Source organism: Salvelinus fontinalis, chromosome 5, assembly GCF_029448725.1.
Source record: "Salvelinus fontinalis isolate EN_2023a chromosome 5, ASM2944872v1, whole genome shotgun sequence".
NCBI classification, from domain to species: domain Eukaryota; kingdom Metazoa; phylum Chordata; class Actinopteri; order Salmoniformes; family Salmonidae; genus Salvelinus; species Salvelinus fontinalis.
Genome location: NC_074669.1, coordinates 36,824,959 through 36,843,442, shown reverse-complemented (window position 1 = coordinate 36,843,442; position 18,484 = coordinate 36,824,959). Strand labels below are relative to the sequence as shown.

Sequence of the window (18,484 nt, the reverse complement as noted above, 5' to 3'; positions counted from 1 at the left end):
GGCAAATGTCCCTCTTCAATTAGCATTGGCACTAGCCGAGTGGCATAAATTTCTCCAACGTAAACACAGTCAGAGGACGGAACACGGCAAAACTCCCGAATAAAGTTTCAATAATCTGATTAAACTATATTGAAAAAACATACATTACGATGATATGGTCACATGTATCAAAAAAAATTCGAGCCGTTCGTTACCAAGGCAAAACAGAAGTCAATCCCACTTCCTTCAGAGTACCGGAAGTGGACGATCACGTCAAAGAAATAGTTTTTTTTCCACCACAGACCAAGAGGAGCAAAAATATTTCTTCTCTGACATCCTCTTTACACCAATAGGAAGGCGTATAGAGTGTCAGCAGACTCCTAAGTGTTAAGACCATGTATAGGCATCAAGTTGAAAAGAGCATTGATTTCTGACATTTCACTTCGTGGTCAGGAAAAGTGCTGCAGAAGGACTTCTGTTTCACTCAGAGAAATAATTCCAACTCTTTTAGAAACTAGAAAGTGTTTTCTATCCAAAAAGAATAATAATATTAATATTGTACGAGCAAGATTTGAGTAGGAGGCCGTTTGAAATGGGTACGATTTCACTGGCTACTCAACACTTTGCCTTGCAGCCATAAGAAGTTATTAACAGGTTTGAACATTGTCTTCATATGTTAACAGGTTTGAACATTGTCTTCATATGTGAATGTATCTGATAAACCATGTGAACAGCTCCACAATGTCTGTACTCCAGTCACTCCCTCCTTTTCCCATTGGGTAGAGGAGTATGGCAGTGTCTGGAACCATTGTATTACCCCTCTGATGTTGAACTTATCTTGATCTAGTATATGACCTAGAGGCTCACTCCCCTCAGTGAGCTTGTACAGGAGGGAGGGTATTTGAGATGGGAGTATCTAAAGTTGACAATTGATATATGCCATTGGATGAGGTAATGTTTTGGTACTATGAAGTACCAAGAACGAGATTAGAACCTCGTCTTGCTATCTGGCTATGGGATACTCCTCTCTCAAGTAAAAGGCCCTTTGTGAAGTTTCTAAGAGCTGTGGTTCGTCATGTAAGTTGAGAGGGGTGTATCTTGGCTATGAAAGATACTAGAAATCTTTTGTAAGCACTCTCAGAGAATTCATTTATAGACACTGACTTGATCTGAGATTCAAAGGGCTATGGTGAAGCTCATATGGATTAAAGATGAAGTTTAAATATAACTCTGACTTGTGTGTGGTTTGTAAACTCTCCTCATTTAGTATTACAGGAAATTACCACGACACACCACCATGCTTCACCGTAGCTTTTCCTCCAAACATGATGCTTGGCATTCAGGTCAAAGAGTTCAATATTGATTTCATCAGACCATGGAATCTTGTTTCTCATGGTCTGAGAGTCCTTTAGGTGCCTTTCGGCAAACTCTAAGCGGGCTGTCATTTGCCTTTTACTGAGGAGTGGCTTCTATCTGGCCACTCTACCATAAACGCCTGATTGGTCAAGTGCTGCAGAGATGGTTGTCTTTCTGGAAGGTTCTCCCATCTCTACATAGAAACTTTGGAGCTCTGTCAGAGTGACCATCGGGTTCTTGATCACCTCCCTGACCAATACCCTTCTCCCCCGATTGCGCAGTTTGGCCGAGCGGCCAGCACAAGGAAGAGTCTTGGTGGTTCCAAACTTCTTCCATGAAGAATGATGGAGGCCACTGTGTTCTTGGTGACCTACAATGCTGCAGAATTTTTTTGGCACCCTTCCCCAGATCTGTGCCTCGACACAATCCTGTCTCTGAGCACGATAGACAATTCCTTTCGACCTCATGGCTTGGTTTTTCTCAGAATAAGAATAGACTGACGAGTTTCAGAAGAAAGTTATTTGTTTCTAAACATTTTGAGCCAGTAATCGAACCCACAAATGCTGATGCTCCAGATACTCAACTAGTCTGAAGAAGGCCAGTTTTATTGCTTCTTTAATCAGGACAAAAGTTTTCAGCTGTGCTAACATAATTGCAAAAGGGTTTTCAATGATCAATTAGCCTTTTAAAATGACAAACTTGGATTAGCTAACACAACGTGCCATTGAAACACAGGAGTGATGGTTGCTGATAATGGGCCTCTGCACGCCTATGTAGATATTCCATAAAAAATCTGCCGTTTCCAGCTACAGTAGTCATTTACAACATGAACGATGTCTACACTGTATTTCCGATTCATTTGGTGCTATTTTAATGGACAAAAAAAATTGCTTTTCTTTCATAAACAAGGACATTTCTAAGTGACCCCAAACTTTTGCACGGTAGTGTATGTCTAACTTTTCTATGGATTGGTGTGTGTGTGTGTGTGTGGCGGGGGGTGTATGTGTGAGTGTATATGAATGGATGTGTAAGGGAGGGTAAATATGTATAGGAGGACGGGAGAGAATGGCTGTGTGGATGCATAGGGTATATCTTGAATGTGAATGAATTTGAATAAGAATGGATGAGTAACTCGATGTATGGATGGGTGTAAATGTGTCTGAGAAGAGGGGAGGGTACGGAAAGAGGGGAGGTTGGGACAAGCTTGGCTTGGGTGGGCAAGGATGGAATGTTGGGACAGGCTTGGCTTGTGGGGGGGTAAAGGGGGAGGAAAACCAGGAGGGGGAGATGGACAAGCTTGGCTTGGGAAATAGGAAAGGAAGGATTTATCTGTACTACAATGTAATTTTATGAATGTTTTTGACTTGCAAACCTGCTGTAAAATGAATAAGAGTTCTGGCCAAATTAGAAGAGGAGGTCGAGTCATTATTATTTCTTGTTTGTCATTATAGCTAAGATCCAATGGTGGTTATTGGTGAGAGTGAAGACGGGCTTGTTCCGAGGGATCGGGATGGGGGGGGGTTGAAGGATATGTGGTACCTCCACTCATCTCACTTCAATCTTTCAGCGGACCCACTCTCCCCAAGTAGAACCCCACCAGTCTCTATACTTTAATTTCATTCACAAGGTATTACAAACTGACCACAGTATTTAAGTGGCAGTCTTTCTCCAATGTATTTCCAATGGACATAATCCACAGACTTTTGGTACATTAAGGGGGAAGTTGGAGCTTAAAAGCCCTATAAAGGCAAAGCGCCTGTTCTTTGTTAAATGTTTGCCCAGCCTACATGCTCACACGTTCTATATATGTAATGTGTACAATAACTATGTATTCATATTGTGACTCTTCCGTATGCATGGGATGTCCACCGCCCTCATGACGTGTGTGCTAAAAAGTTTTATCTGGTTCTTCAATGACAGACGGAACAGACAAGGTTAACTTTGACTCTATACAAGTCAAGGTCAACAAAGTTCATCTTATTACACGGAAGGTGCATGGGTTTCATGATGGCAAAAAAAAAGCATAAGGTTCTTGAACATTTAAAGAGATTGTCAGTAGATGTGGTTTTCCTGTAAGAGTTACACTTCAAAAAAGGAGAAATGTCATATTTAAAAAGGAGCTGGGTTAGAGTGGTCTATGCTGCCACCTACTGTAGCAACAGCAGATGTGTAGGCATCCTGATAAATAAGAATACACACTTTTCCATTATATCCTAGCACATGGGCCAAGAAGGACGTTTTCAAATGTTTTATTGTACCTTACATTGTGAAAAATGCACATTGATTTCATCGTATATCTCCCCAGGAGGCAAATCTGGTGTTTTTAGATAGAATTCAAGCTATATTCCATCAAACCCAGACAGGATTTTAGCATGCAACCTAAATCACACATTCTGCAAGTTAGACAGACATAGCGATAAAAAAGGCAAATTCAAGGAGCCTCCAAAGAGGCGTAAAAAAAATATTTCTACATATATTTTTCTGGATACCTAGAGATGTCTATTCCCAACTACAAAATACTTTTTTTTTCTCAAAGTAAAAAAAGCTATTCAGACCTGGTTTTCCATCCTCCTCCTATGTCCTTCACCCCACACACACCTCATTCTCCACACCCTGTTGCATGCATACACGTGCACACACACACGCCTGAACGCACATACTGTACATACAGTGCACACACACATCTGCGCACACACACAAGCTAGACCACAGCAGTTTTCCCACCCCATCTTCATCCCCGTATGCACACATACGCGCACACAAGCCACACACTAGACCACAGCGAAGCGACATCAGTCACTTTTATACATCCAGCTGTTAGCCACTTTCCTCTCTCTCTCTCTCGCTCTCTCTCGCTCTCTCTCTCTCTCCAGGAGGCAGGCTCTGATTTCTTCTCTCAATCCCATTGTAGATTAATCATTACACTCTGCCAGAGCCCACTCAGGTCTGACCCGGCCGCTTTATTATTGCTCCCCTCGCCCTCCCTTCCAGTCGCCTCCCCGGCGCTGACGCCACCACTACCACTGAATTCAAAGATTGCATCCCAAACGGCACCCTTTTCCCTATATAGTGTACTACTTTCAACCTGGTCAAAAGTAGTGCAATATAAAGGGGGGTAGGGTGCCATTTATGGCGCATCCCCATTCTGTGGCGAGGCTGGCCGGATGGCCATTTCAATTAAGACTGTTCTTCTGATATTCATGGAGATGTTCTAGAAAAAATGTAAGTATAATATATGTGTAGTAGGCTTCTATGGTATGGTGGTGACAGATTCATTTCTTTAAAAGGTTAGTCCTATAGTCTTTATACAGCTGACTCTACAGCTCAATCTATAGGCATGTCGTAGGCTTGTGGCGGCCTGGTTTCGCATTTCTGCCTGCCGTACTAGTGCTTCTCTGTAACACAGTGGCAGACAGACAGACGGACGGCAGCATTGGAATGGCTGAGTTCCTCATTCTAAAGGCAGGTCTCCGCAAGGTGATTCTGTCATGGCTTGTAATTATTGCAGCAGCTGTGGCAGAGACTAACGAACCTGCGAGCGGGTTTCCGAGGATACGTTGCATCCGAGACAAACAACATCAACGAGGCATGCTGTTATTTCCTCTTCCTCCCCTTGGGTTCTTCTGTGTGCTGATTGGACAGAGAGATTACATTACGGATGGAATAGCAGTCGATATAATATCATATGAGGAATATGGGACGTATAGTATCATAGGACGTACAGTATCAGGATGTATAGTATCAGTATATAGGACGCATAGTATCATACGTCTTACCCGGTCATACAATAGCATACAAATTGGATTAAGTAACTTACCCTAAGTCTTAGAGTATAATATTGTAGAATAAAACGTATACGTAAAACATATAATATTGTAACGACCCAGGGTTGACAAGCGCGGATATCGACTCCGCTTGAGCACGCTTTTGGGGCGCAGTCAACAGCACGCTGGACTTCAGGCTAGAAGGCCGAGGCTTCGAGACCTGCTCCCTCCCTGTTTCATTCCATCTTTCTCTGAGACCAGTTTGCTTGTTGAGATGTAACAACAAAGGAGAATTACTGTGAGAATGTATGTTGACATTTAGAACTAACGACAAAGGTTAGGATAATTTACGTAAAAGGTTAGGAGAACTAAAACGACAGGTTAGGTGAATTTACATAGCAGGTTATGTGAATTGGGTTAAATTTAGAATCCGTTTTAGGGGAAGGGCTAGCTAAAATTCTACAGTTGTGCCCAACACGATTTCGAACACGCAACCTTTGGATTGATAGACGGTCGCGGGTAACGCTCACACATCCTCCCGACCAACTTCCCTACTTTAATTTCTGTCGAAAGTAACTAGACCATTAGTCGGTATCATACGTCTTGAAAGTGCTCAGAAATGCATAAAGTATGTTTTCGTATGGCTCTGAGGCCAGGCTTCCTTATCTTTTTAACCACAAATCATAGAAACACACACACACAGTAGCTTATGTATACACACACACACTCTCTCTCTCTCAGGGGAGCTAGGATCAAGCACAGTACGTCAAAAGGGCGTAGGATGCTTGGCTATTTCATTGTCACTGCATCACCCCTCTGTCCAGTATCTCCCTTCATAAGCAATGAACACTCTCCTCTTCAACCAAATGTCCTGTATATGTTGCTTCAGCCCAGAAGTCTACGCAATTTTAACATTTTAGTAATTTAGCAGACACTCTTATCCAGAGCATCTTACTGTAATGAGTGCATACATTTTCTTACTTGTCCCCCATGGGAATTGAACCCACGACCCTGCCATTGCAAGCACCATGCTCTACCAACTGAGCCACACGGATGTCTGTGGAATACTGATGTTAGAGGGAGGGGAGGAAAACAGAGGGAGGCGAGAAGCACCATCTAAACAGCATTATCTGGCAGAGAGACAATAGGACACGTTGTGTATTTAATTTGAACAGCCGAGAGGCTGGGTGTAAAATTAGTTCAGATGCTTGAGAGATAAGGAGAACGAGGAGGGGGAATAACACAACATTACAAATGGATGGCGTTAGTGTTTTTCTTCTTCGTTCTGTGTCAACTCTTATCTCCAAAAAAACTAAATTCATTGGAGGAGAAACGAAAATGCTTCTAAACACAACTTTTGCTGGAATTTGTGGTAATGAATGATTGCTAAAATTAAATCAGTCCTTTACTGTGATAGTTTCAGGTTTGTTTGGGTGGTGTAAACAGATATAGGTATTGAACAAAGCCTGCCATTTCTGAAACTCATCCTGTTTTGGGTGGTTGCTGGGGAGATTATCCAACGATAAATCCACGACGATATGAGATACCCTTTGTACCAACACAACAGAGGGCATTTCATGGGCACAATGTTGATTGCTGATCCCCTTAATGGTGTTGCGCACTGTAATCCCAAATTATTTAACCAGATTACTCGACAAGATTGAGTAAAATTCTGCTTTGAGATTACGTATTTCAATATATAGCAAATGTACAACTGTAGATGCCTGTTTTCTTCTTGTGTATTAGTTTAGCTCAAAATAGACATGGGCTTAGCTTGTACTATATATTTCCATCCCTCTCTCCTATATCTGTGCTAAAGACCCCTAGCAGTCAGTAAGCCTACCTCCTGCATTACATAAACCTATGGAGCTACTGAGCCTACAATGTGCTGAAACTGACATATGACAGTCATCATGGCGGATAGATGAGTGACAGAGACAGATCAATGTCTGCGTCCCAAATGGCCCCTTCTCATTTGTGGTGAGAGTTTTCTTCTGAATAAACTAGGATATGGTATAAAAGGGATTTGGTTCATTCACCCTGCTTATACCTCTGCCCGTACACCATTGGGAGCTTGAGGAGGAGGGATTTTCTTGCAACCATATTGAAATATGCCTGAGGCACACTCCACTGCTGCTGAAATTAGATTTTGTTTTTGTTTATCAGTTTTGCCGGGGTCGTTTTCACTCCGCGATATTTGCAGCTGTCTCCGGGTTGGTTTGTTTGAAACGGTATAGTTGACAGCTCCTGCTGTGTGTTTGTGTGTGTGTGTGTGTGTGTGTGTGTGTGTGTGTGTGTGTGTATGTGTGTGTGTGTGTGTGTGTGTGTGTGTGTGTGTGTGTGTGTGTGTGTGTTTGCTCCTGTCTGTGCAGAATGTGCACTCACTCTCCAGCCCTTGCCTTCCAATGCCAAATAATTTGATGCACTGATGTTCAAATCCACTTCATCTCCACTATGGTCTGTTGGCGCGCCGTCAAGTATCGACTAGACATTTCTCCTGTTTTTGGGTCACGAGTTTGGCAGCGTCTCCTTTTGCTCCGCTCCGCTCAGCCCTCTCCCTTCCGCTGTAGAGAGAATGTGCTGACCACTGGCTGGTTATCTCCGGATGGACGTGACCATCCATCTTGAGCCAAAATAGTCCAACAGTGGAGTGAGTCAGAACAGAGAGAACCTGGGAGAGGAGGGAAATAATCATCCTGCAGGTCTGGAGGTGCCTGTGAGTGTCAATCAGTCAGTCAGTCAGTCAGTCAGTCAGTCAGTCAGTCACTCAGACAGACAGACAGACAGACAGACAGACAGACAGACAGTCAGTCAATGGCCCCTGCTTGAGCTGAATGCACAACAGGGATAAGTACCATTTTTTAAATTGACCTAAAGGTACCCCAAATCCGAGGAAGCCAGGGCATATAAAACACAATAACAGCATATTAAGGGTGCAGAGTGCACACAGATACTCCTCAGATATTGTACACACATTGTGTATAACGATATGCATATGTAAACTACCGTTCAAAAGTTTGGGATCACTTAGAAATGTCCTAGTCTTTGAAAGAAAAGCAGATTACTTTGTACATTAAAATAACATCAAAATGATCAGAAATACAGTGTAGACATTGTTAATGTTGTAAATGACTACTGCAGCTGGAAACTGCAGTTTTTTAAACGGAATATCTACATAGGCTTACAGAGGCCCATTATCAGCAACCATTACTCCTGTGTTCCAATGGCACGTTGTGCTAGCTAATCCAAGTTTGTCATTTTAAAAGGCTAATTGATCATTGGAAAACCTTTTTGCAATTATGTTAGCACAGCTGAAAACTACCGTGCTCATTAAAGAAACAATAAAACTGGCCTAGTTGAGTATCTGGAGCATCAGAATTTGAGGGTTCAATTACAGGCTCAAAATGTCCAGAAACAAATAACTTTCTTCTGTAGCTCGTCAGTCTATTCTTCTTCTGAGAAATGAAGGCTATTCTATGCGAAAAATTGCCAGAAACTGTCTTCTGTAATTGAACCCACAAATGTTGATGCTCCAAATACTCAACGAGTTTAAAGAGGGCCAGTTTTATTTTCTTTAATTAAAACAACAGTTTTCAGCTGTGCTACCATAATTGCAAAAGGGTTTTCTAATGATCAATTAGGCTTTTAAAATGATAAACTTGGATTAGCTAACACAACGTGTCATTGGAACACAGGAGTGATGGTTGCTGATAATGGGCCTCTGCGCGCCTATGTAGATTTTCCATAAAAAATCTGCCGTTTCCAGCTACAATAGTCATTTACATTAACAAAGTCTACAGTGTATTTCTGATCAATTTGATGTTGTTTTAATGGACAAAAAATGTGCTTTTCTTTCAAAAACAAGGACATTTCTAAGTGACCCCAAACTTTTGAATGGTAGTGTATATTGTAGGGCTATTTGCATCGGGTTAAGACTTTCAAAATGAGCAAGCAACACAGTGTCTGGTTGTTGACCATGTTGGACTTGAGTCCCCTTGTTGTGAGTCATGTCTTCAGTACTGTTTTACTGTAAATGTGTCGGCCCAGACATGGCCCATATTCTTACAGTTGATTGGACACTGCTACTGACGACTCTCCTTAAGAATGGTGTGTAACTTTACGTCTTGCCCTTCTGCTCCAATTCATGTCATGTCAAGCCCCATGCTGATCTCTACTGTACAGTTGAGTGTCTAGGGAAACTTCAACCCGCATTGTCTGATAGATATGGAGAGTTTGAACAATACAATTTGCATAGAGTCTATCCAGTTAGTAATGTGAAAGTTGAAGTGTTGAATTTTAACTGCTGATAGGTGTATTTTTGATTCTCAAATTCTAAACAAAAACTGTCTATCATATGTCATGTTGTTGTGAGATATGTTTGATAGACATCGTTGATCACAAGTTGTCTGATAATCAATGTAGGCTAGTGCCACACACAGCTCAATGAAAACGTCAATGCTAGTATTCTGGTTATTGGGTTTTTCCTAAGCTATAGGTAAAGACTCCATCTTCCTCTCCTGTGAATATACAGATCGAGAACATCTTCTGTGAAATGATTTATAATATTCTGAAGATGCAGGGTCACTTCGACAGCTGTATATGTACTGTTATATATATATGCCTTACATTTATTAAGTTTTACTACATTACCGCAGGCTCAATCCCGCCCATAAACGTCATTGATTCAAATAGCTTCTGAGGCAGGCAGGCAGACAGCGGTGTCTCGAGCCGAGCCTCAAGCGAGCGCAGTGTGGCATTGCATAGCGAGTGGAGGCGCCTGCTTGCTTCTTTAAGTATATTCGTATGAACAACACAACTACGGCTCACCTCTTCTTTTAAAGATGTGGACAGAAGTCGGGAAGCTAATGCTCTTACATGTGTTACTAATGGAGCTCCACTCCACCCAAGGTAAGGCATTTTCTCATTGATCATCGGAGAAGGGAATTTTCATTACAACGAATGGTGAATGGGTAAGCGACGTTGCAGAACGGAACTAGCCAGAGTATCCAGTAAGCATCGTAGAGGCAGAATAGCGTTGATGCACTCCTTATTTTCAAATAGTCACCACAACAGGAAATTCATGTTTACCTGCACCAAATACTATTTTAAAGCAGGTTATATGTGCTCTGCTGTTGGTACTTAATATACAACGTCACGAAAACAGTCTTTACTGTTCTTTACCCAGCCTAGTAAATGACAATGCGCGGGAGGTAGACAACATGTGCATGAATGACATATGGAAGGTAGCCTTAACCTCCGCTTGAACACAACGTGTAGCCTAGGCTACGTGGAAGGCAGGCTACGTGGAAGGGGTAGTATTTCCATTATTTCCTCATTGATCCAATACATGGGCATGCTCGCTGTTCATTTTTCATTCAATCAGCAGCATATTTTGAGTTGGCTCGTAAGCCTGTTATAGCCCACATTACATGTCTTACTGTGTTGTCAACAGTCACAAAAATAGGTTAGGCAACAATCAAATATAGAAACCAATTCGGATACATGAAAGTCCAACAGTTCTAGTTTTGCATTCCAATTTGAAACGATTAGACGTAAATAATCCCCATATAGACCTCGTGCCAGTTGAATGACACTTGCTTTTTCTTCTTCTGTTCTCTCAATGGATGTTGTGCTTATCATAGAGAGTAACCAACGCTGTTTGTCCCCCCGACCGTGTTGTAGGCTAATAACAATGGATTACGGCATCAGTTAAAACATCATTTAATAACAGTGGATCAAGGAACCTCTGTAAAACCTGCTTGTATCAGTGGATCAATGAAACATCGAGCAATTTCATAACAACGTTTCCTACCAAAGATAGAACAGTTGCGCGTGGGCGTTTTGGGATGAATTGGTGACATGTCCCTGGCGCACAACCTATATTTTGTAACCAAACCTAAACAAATATTTATTTTATTTTAATTGTTTTATTTACGGGTTTATCTTGTTCTTATCTGCAGGAACTCATACTGATACGGTTTGCGAAACGGGTCAGTTTCAATGCAAGAACGGAAGGTGCATACCTACTCTCTGGAGATGTGACGAGGACGATGACTGCTCTGACAACAGCGATGAAGAAAACTGCCGTAAGTAGCCTAAAACCTGCTTAACACGTGTCCACGAGCAGATACTATACTGTAGCATATATGTGATCCCCCATTGCATTGTGGAGGCGCCTGGGGGTATCAATACGCATTGTACATTAGGGTCACCAGAACAGGTGTTGGGAGTTTTTACAATGTAATGTGGATATGAGTTCATATTGCCATATTGAGTGGCTGGGAACTTGACTATTATTTTCATAGCAAAATGATTGTATGAACACATTGACAAGAAGGGTCTAGAAACGGATAGCGTTGTCGATATCAATAATTGACTTAATTGGTACTTGAATAGATTTAGTCATTTCAGAATGAACACGATTTGAAGAGTCAGCCAGCAAATGATCAATTAAGAATTTGCCACTCACCTAATTGGATGAACAGTTACGTTGAAGTTGCCAATCGATTTTTGTCTCCACGTGTCATAGCCAATAGCACACCTGCTTGTTGTCCTATGCATAGCGGGACATTTGCACGCTTGTCTAACATTGACTGGCTACAGATTATAATTATGGGCGGCAACACTCGTCGGGAAAGAGATACGTTTTTTTTGTAACGAGCAGTGCTCATGTCACAACACTGCAACAGATCTAGAAACATAGCCTTTTGTCCTGATGGAAGAGAGTTGATGTTGTTATATGAGGGAAGGGCCCTCAATTATAAAAAGGCCTACTGTGCCACACACAGGTCAATGCCAGAGACGCTGGTCCCCACAACCAGCGTCTCAAACATGACCCCACTCTCCCTCTCGTTCCCCGACTTTAAACTCGCCAGCCAGACTGGGAAGAGACTGTTCCCTCCGCCTGCTGTCCCTTGATCTAGTCATTCCTCTACATATAAGCTACTTAGCTTCTCTCTATATTTCAACCTGTCTCTCTCGCTCTCTCTCTCTTTTTCTATCTCTCACCCTCTGCTCCTCTCTACTCCTCGGGACTTGTATCCCCTAGCCAACGAGAGCTGGGTGGCATTTCATGGTGCTGCCTCCCAGGTCTCCTGTGCTATGCCTGGTGCTTTAAAATGCCAGGGTCTTCGAAGGCATGCATGGCAGACAACCTGGGAAGAGAGGAGCGGAGAGTGCCAGCGCCGTGCCAAAGCCAAGGAGGCTGTGCCCACTTGTCTTACCCCCACAAAGGGCATCAGCTGACAGGTTGGAGATAAATCCAATGGCACGACTGGTTGCCAAAGCGATACCCTCTGGCGGTGCGCCAAGCTCTCCAGCAGATGCCAGTGCTGCTTGCAGTGGCTCCCCAAGCCCCACATCGCCAGCTAAAAACGCAACACAGGAGCCGGGGACGACGGGAGAGAGGAGGAGAGAAGCAGAGGGGAGAATAAAGGAGGTGAGCACAGAGGAGAGGACATGGGCAGAGGAGAGGGGAGGGTTGGAGACAAGGGCAAAGTAGTTCATACTGGTAAACAAAACATGATGTGCCAGAACAGAACCCTGACATTTTGTCTCGCCCCATAACAATCTGTGCTCTACAACCAGCGCACCACCTCTGGGCTCCCTGCCTCGCCAACCCCATCCCCTCTCACACCTTAAGCCTGGTCACAACACTGTCGAGAAGCTAACTTAGCCCAGTAACCTGACCCGGCAGCCCTGCACCTATCTCAGGAAGCACACCTCTCTCCCTCTCTCCTGTGCCACTGCCAATATGATCCGTCTCTGTCTCTGTCTCTGTCTCAGTCTCAGTGCCAGGCCCCTGTCCCTCTCCACAGGGATTACCCACAAGCCTTCTCCAGTATTAGAATAAATCCTGCTAGATTGGGTGTATGTTGTGCGTGTCTCTCCTCAGCCCTCCCTCCTCTCCTGCATGTCTCTCTACCTCACCGTGTCGTTCACACCAGCCTCAGAGGGGATTCCGCTCCTGTTGCCCCGAGAGACAGAGAGAGGAGGGAGGCCACACTCCTCCTTATCAGGTGTGTGTGTGTGTGTCTGTAGACACACAGACATCGAGAGACACATAAAACATAGAAAAATATAAATTTTCCCGGGGAATATCAACCCTGGGTATTTAGTTGAATATGAATTTTAAAACACTTTTCTAAACAAGGCCGCTCTGAATGATATTGGATGATGCCAGTTATGCAAGGGTTTTATTTATCCTCCTGGTGTAAAACAGATGCCCCCCCCCCCCCCCCCTCTCTCCTGTATGGACGTTATTATTGCAGTGTCAAAGCAGTGTTGTTTTGCTCAGCCCCCCCCCCCCCCCCCGCCTGTCTGGCCCAGTCTCAGCCCCTGCTCCGGTCTCAGTCTCACAGGAACACAATAGAACTGAGTGTGTCTGACACAGAGACGTACTCTATTGTAGCCAGGGAAGAGCTGTCCGCAGATTAGACATTAACGCACATTTCACGCCTCTCGCTGTGTGTGAAGCTCGACCCAGACAAACGAACACGCACACAGTAATGCCAGGAGAAATGCCAAACATCACATCGTACCCTGGACTCCAACATGCACGGAAGCATCCTGAAGAGTTACCCTCCTGTAGGTTTTCGCTCCAACCCCAGTTGTAACTGGCCTGATTCAACTCGTCAGCCAGCTAATTATTAGAATCAGGATGCGTTAGATTAGGGTCGGAGCGAAAACAGGACGGTAGCTCTCCAGGAACAGGGTTGGAGAGCCCTGCTGTACGACAACAGCCCACTTTGGGGTCATACTTTAATGGCAACACATCAGGTCAGAGGGCAGGGTCTTAATCAATTCACCCTGACCCTGTAGGAATCCTGTGCTAACCACTCGGATAGATGAAACCTACCCAACCATTTTAAAAGGCTGGTACGCTTTGTATGCTTCAGAGCTCTTCAGTACAGAGAAGAGTAGAGGCATGCATGGAGGCTGCACGCCTCACTCCCACGTCAGCTCTAGGTCAGAGCTGTGTGTGTGTGTGTGTGTGTGTGTGTGTGTTGAAAAGACTGGTGTCGTATGAGTCAGCCCTGGCATTTAGCCCGCTCGCACACAAGTACACGCACACACGTGCTGACACGAGTGCACGCGCACGTGCACGCACGCACGCACGCACCCACCCACCTCCCAAAGTGGGTGTCTATCTGTCTACGAGAAAACAATATGGGTTTTATGTGGGTGGAGGGAGAGGGGGCGTACAGGAATGCTACTCGCAGCAGGTGCGACGGAGTAGACTCCAGATTGTGCTGGGACACACACTGCGGCAGGAATAGCTGGAGACGCCTGATTGTGACAGAGGAGCTGGATACCTCACAGTCCCACGCAGAGACGGGTAGAACTGGAGCCATGTCCAGCTACAGTACCGCTGCACCGGAATGTCAAGCTGAGCTACCTTGTTTCCTGTATGTCTAACCTGTTTGTTTGTTTGTGTGTGTGTGTGTGTGTGTGTGTGTGCGCAGTTACAGCATCAACCCGCCCCCCCGTTGCACTACTATCCCTGGTCCTGTCATTATTGAGGAGAGGATGCTTTCCTCTCGGTGTCCCAAACCACATTTTAGCAGAACTGACCCCCCGAGTGTCATGACGTTGGCTGGATAGGGTACAGTTGTGACAAGGCGTAAACAGGCCACAGAGATGCGAAAGTCAGAAAGAATAGCTGTCTTCAATAGTATCATGTTCTACTACGGTGCCAATACCTTCCTCTTGTGAATGGGTTTGGGTGTTGCGGTAGTGTTAGTGAATTATAGTAGAGTTCAGTTGTAGCCTTAGGGTAGGGTTCTTCACGGGTTTCACCCGATTACCCGGGACCCGACCGGGCTGGGTCTGAAATTCTGACGTTGTCCCTCGGATCTGATTTGATTGTCACGGGTCTCGAGTATTACTATTTATAACTGATTTGCCGGTAAGGACCCGTACAGATCCGAATGCGACTGCTGCAGTGTAGAGAGCGAGAAAATGGTCTCTCGTGCCGCTGCGCAGGACTTTCACGACAGCGGCGCGTGTCGGTTGTTGTTGTCGACCCAATCACAAGACATCAAAGCGGCAATAGCCTCTGGCTCTGTGTGTGCCTTGCACGTTAGGAAATCAAGGAAGAATTAAAAGTTAAATGAGAAGGATAGGCTACAACGACCAATAGCCAACAGGTAGGCTGCTACTTTATACTCTGACTGGGGCTGTTGCTGTAATTGCACAGCTAGGATGGGGGAAAGCGCTGCCTATTTAGCCTACCCAGCGAGCTTCACTTCTCGGGGGTTGATGCAGTCAAAACAGGTGCTATGTAATCAGATTGGATGATACTCAACCTCGCTTTGTCAGCTACAAGTTAGTAGCTAGTGCGTGTCGGCTTGGTTGCTGCTGTCTCTCTCTCCCTCCTTCCCGTTGCCTGCTATTCAAACGCACGCACGCACGCGCGCACACACACACACACACACACACACACACACACACACACACACACACACACACACACACACACACACACACACACACACACACACACACACACACACACACACACACACACACACACACACACACACACACACACACACACACACACACACACACACACACGCGCGCTGTACGGCCCCTCCCCCACCGACTCGAGCTCCTTGGTTCTTGTATGCCTCAGCTAGCTTCTGCAATAATAGCTTCAGTTTATAAAGTAGCAGAAAAATTGCCTTTCCCCCATTCAGACCAGGTCTGGACCCGACCGGGTCTATATGGGGCCGGGTCTGGTTGTCCTCTCTCTCTCTCTCTCTCTCTCTCTCTCTCTCTCTCTCTCTCTCTCTCTCTCTCTCTCTCGCTCACTGCTGCTGTTGAGTGTGGGACTGTTAGAATAATGGCCTTGTATTGACACAGTGTGTATTGTAATTCGGACGGAATTTAAGAGAGGCTATGGGTTCGTTCTACAGACCCTGTGTGTTTGTGTTTGTGTGTGTGTGTGTGTGTGTAGTTCACACTGTCCATTTGCATAGTTATAATCCAATTAGTGTGCGTCTCAGCGGGTGAGAGCTTGAGAGGCGAGTGTGTGTCTCGCTCGGTGTGTGAGAGAGAGAGAGAGAGGGAGCGAGCGAGTGGGCCGTCTGTGTGTCTGCCTGAGGATAGAGAAGATCATTACTCTCTCTGTGCTTTTCACCATCTCAAATATTATGGAAAAAGGAAAACCGATTCAGGGAGCTGTGAAGCCTCTAGCTCTCTCTATATCTCTGTCGCATTCTCCATGAGGACACATTCATCATCGACAGGATGCTTTCTCTCTCTCTCTCTCTCTCTCTCTCTCTCTCTCTCTCTCTCTCTCTTTCTCTCTCTCTCTCTCTCTCTCTCCCTTCTTCGCTCTCTCTACTCCCTCCCTCCTTATCTACACTCACTCCTTTCACTGATTTCACCCCTCTATCCTCTCTCCCCATCCCCACTCCTCCCTCCCTCTCTCTCTCCCTCCTCTCCACTCTCTACCCTCTCTCCACTGTACCGCTCCCCCCTCTAATCCTCCTTTCTACTCCCTCAATCCCTCCTCCCTCACCCTTTCCTCTATCCTCTCCTCCTTCCCTACCCCCCTCCCTCTGTCCCGTCACCCCAATCGGCCCCTATGGATTGCACGTGAGTGCTTGGGTCTCTAGCCTGCCATTGATTTGCCAGTGGGCTGCTCTGTGGCTGTGGAGGTTGTGGTGATTTATAGGGCTGTGGGTCCGTGCTGGGGGGAGAATATTTCACAGGCCTTTATGGGCTGTCTGCGTACTAATGAGAATGGTCCCTGCCACAGGAGGGAAACCTGGGTCATACTGGCAGTGGCACAGCAAAGCGGTATATATGGAGGGAGAGAGGGGAAGGGGAGAGAGATGGCTGGAGAAAGAGAGGGAGGTAGAGAGAGGAGACACAGAGGTGAGACAAAGAGAGTGAGGATAGAGAGATACACGCACACACACACACACACACAGACAGATAGATAGAGGAGCAGATGTGAATAACACAGGCAGAGCCTGGAGCATGGTAGACTGGTGTCACAGGCAGTCAAGGTGTTAATATAAAGGTTTGTCTTTTGGGCCTGCCAATCAGGCTGCTCTTTCCACCAGTAGACACATGGTTGACCTGGCCAACCGGCCACAGGCTACTGACATGGAGAGTAGAGGAGAGGCAGTCTCCTCTAGTGTAGAGTTTCCCAAACTCTATCCTGGGCCCCCCCCTCGGGTGCACGTTTTGGTTTTTGCCCTAGCACTACACAGCTGATTCAAATCATCAACACTTGATGATGAGTTGGTTCTCTGAATCAGCAGTGCTAGGGCAAAAACTCAAATGTGCACCCACGCCACCCAGTTCAGGAAACCCCGACTAGAGTGTTTACCTGCAAGGGTCAATGTGAACCACCTTTCATCAACTTGCGTCAGCGTTTTCTTAACCTTCCCTTTCTCTCTCTCTCTCTCTCTCTCTCGCTCTCTCCCTAAAGCCCAATGAGAGAAGGGTGTAAACAGGGGAATTTGTGGTATCTTGTTTTTGTTGTTTCTTTTCTTTCCTCTGATTACCTGGTTTACTGTCAAGCCGGATTTCCCTCTCTGCCGTGGCCCGATATTGCACCTCACCGCAACTCCCCTCTGCCTGCGCAGACTGACATATTGTTCAAAGTCAAACTCCCGGCACAGAAATCCTGTTTCCTCTTCCTCTCTCCGTCTTGTTTTCTCTCGTTTTGTTTCCATTTGATCTTCCCCAGCGTCTGACAGGGTATCATCACCTAATCCCCCGACACAGATTAGGCAATATCTTAATGTGACTCAGGTTTATTTACATCCCCCTGTTCTAATCCTGTTTTTCATGACCAGTTCTCACTCTGTAGTCAGAGAGCGGGGGGGGGGGGCGCTTCGATGCGGACCGACATACGCTCCACTAAGAACGTTCACGAATGAAACGTAGGTACCTCTAAAAGGTATTAGATCCATCTGCTAGACGTAATACCTAGCTTTCTGTTCAGTGACAGAGCCACCGAGCACAGGGGCCCTGTTTCTGCTGCATGTCGTTGTCGACCTCACACGGTTGGTTCTTAAAAGTTTGTGTTGAAGTCAGAGTAGGTTATTTTGCTGGCCTTGTTTCCCCCCCCCCCCCCCCCCCCCTCTCCCTATGTGTTCTGAGTTAGTTTCAGGGCCGTAGGGCCATGACTAGCCATTCAATATCCCTAGCCTAGACTCTGAAGAAGATGTCTGCTTTGATGCTTCACATTCTCCCTTGCGGGAATCCGACGCGGATGTCTTACCATGGCTTCGGAGTGGGAAATCAGATTTAGCTAAAAGTAGGATTTGGGAGTTGAGGTGAGGTCGCTGGAACTGTGCTGTCATTGTTGCCACGAGGGTGTGTGTGTGTGTGTGTGCACGCGCATGTGTGTGTGAGTGTCA

The 18,484-nt window shown here is 45.4% G+C and overlaps 1 protein-coding gene across 4 annotated transcripts in view; it reads left to right on the top strand.

Moving 5' to 3' along the window:
* Positions 1-9,789: 9,789 nt before the first annotated feature.
* Positions 9,790-18,484, top strand: part of LOC129855533 (low-density lipoprotein receptor-related protein 8-like) — a 258,688-nt gene continuing 249,993 nt past the window's right edge. For 3 of the 4 annotated variants that reach the window (XM_055923305.1, XM_055923303.1, XM_055923301.1), the window contains exons 1-2: positions 9,791-10,007; positions 11,060-11,185. In XM_055923305.1, the coding sequence (XP_055779280.1) occupies positions 9,941-10,007; positions 11,060-11,185 (193 nt within the window). In that variant the 5' untranslated portion in view covers positions 9,791-9,940. Of the gene's footprint in view, positions 10,008-11,059; positions 11,186-18,484 lie in introns of all 4 variants that reach the window. The other variant, XM_055923302.1, reaches the window with a different exon arrangement.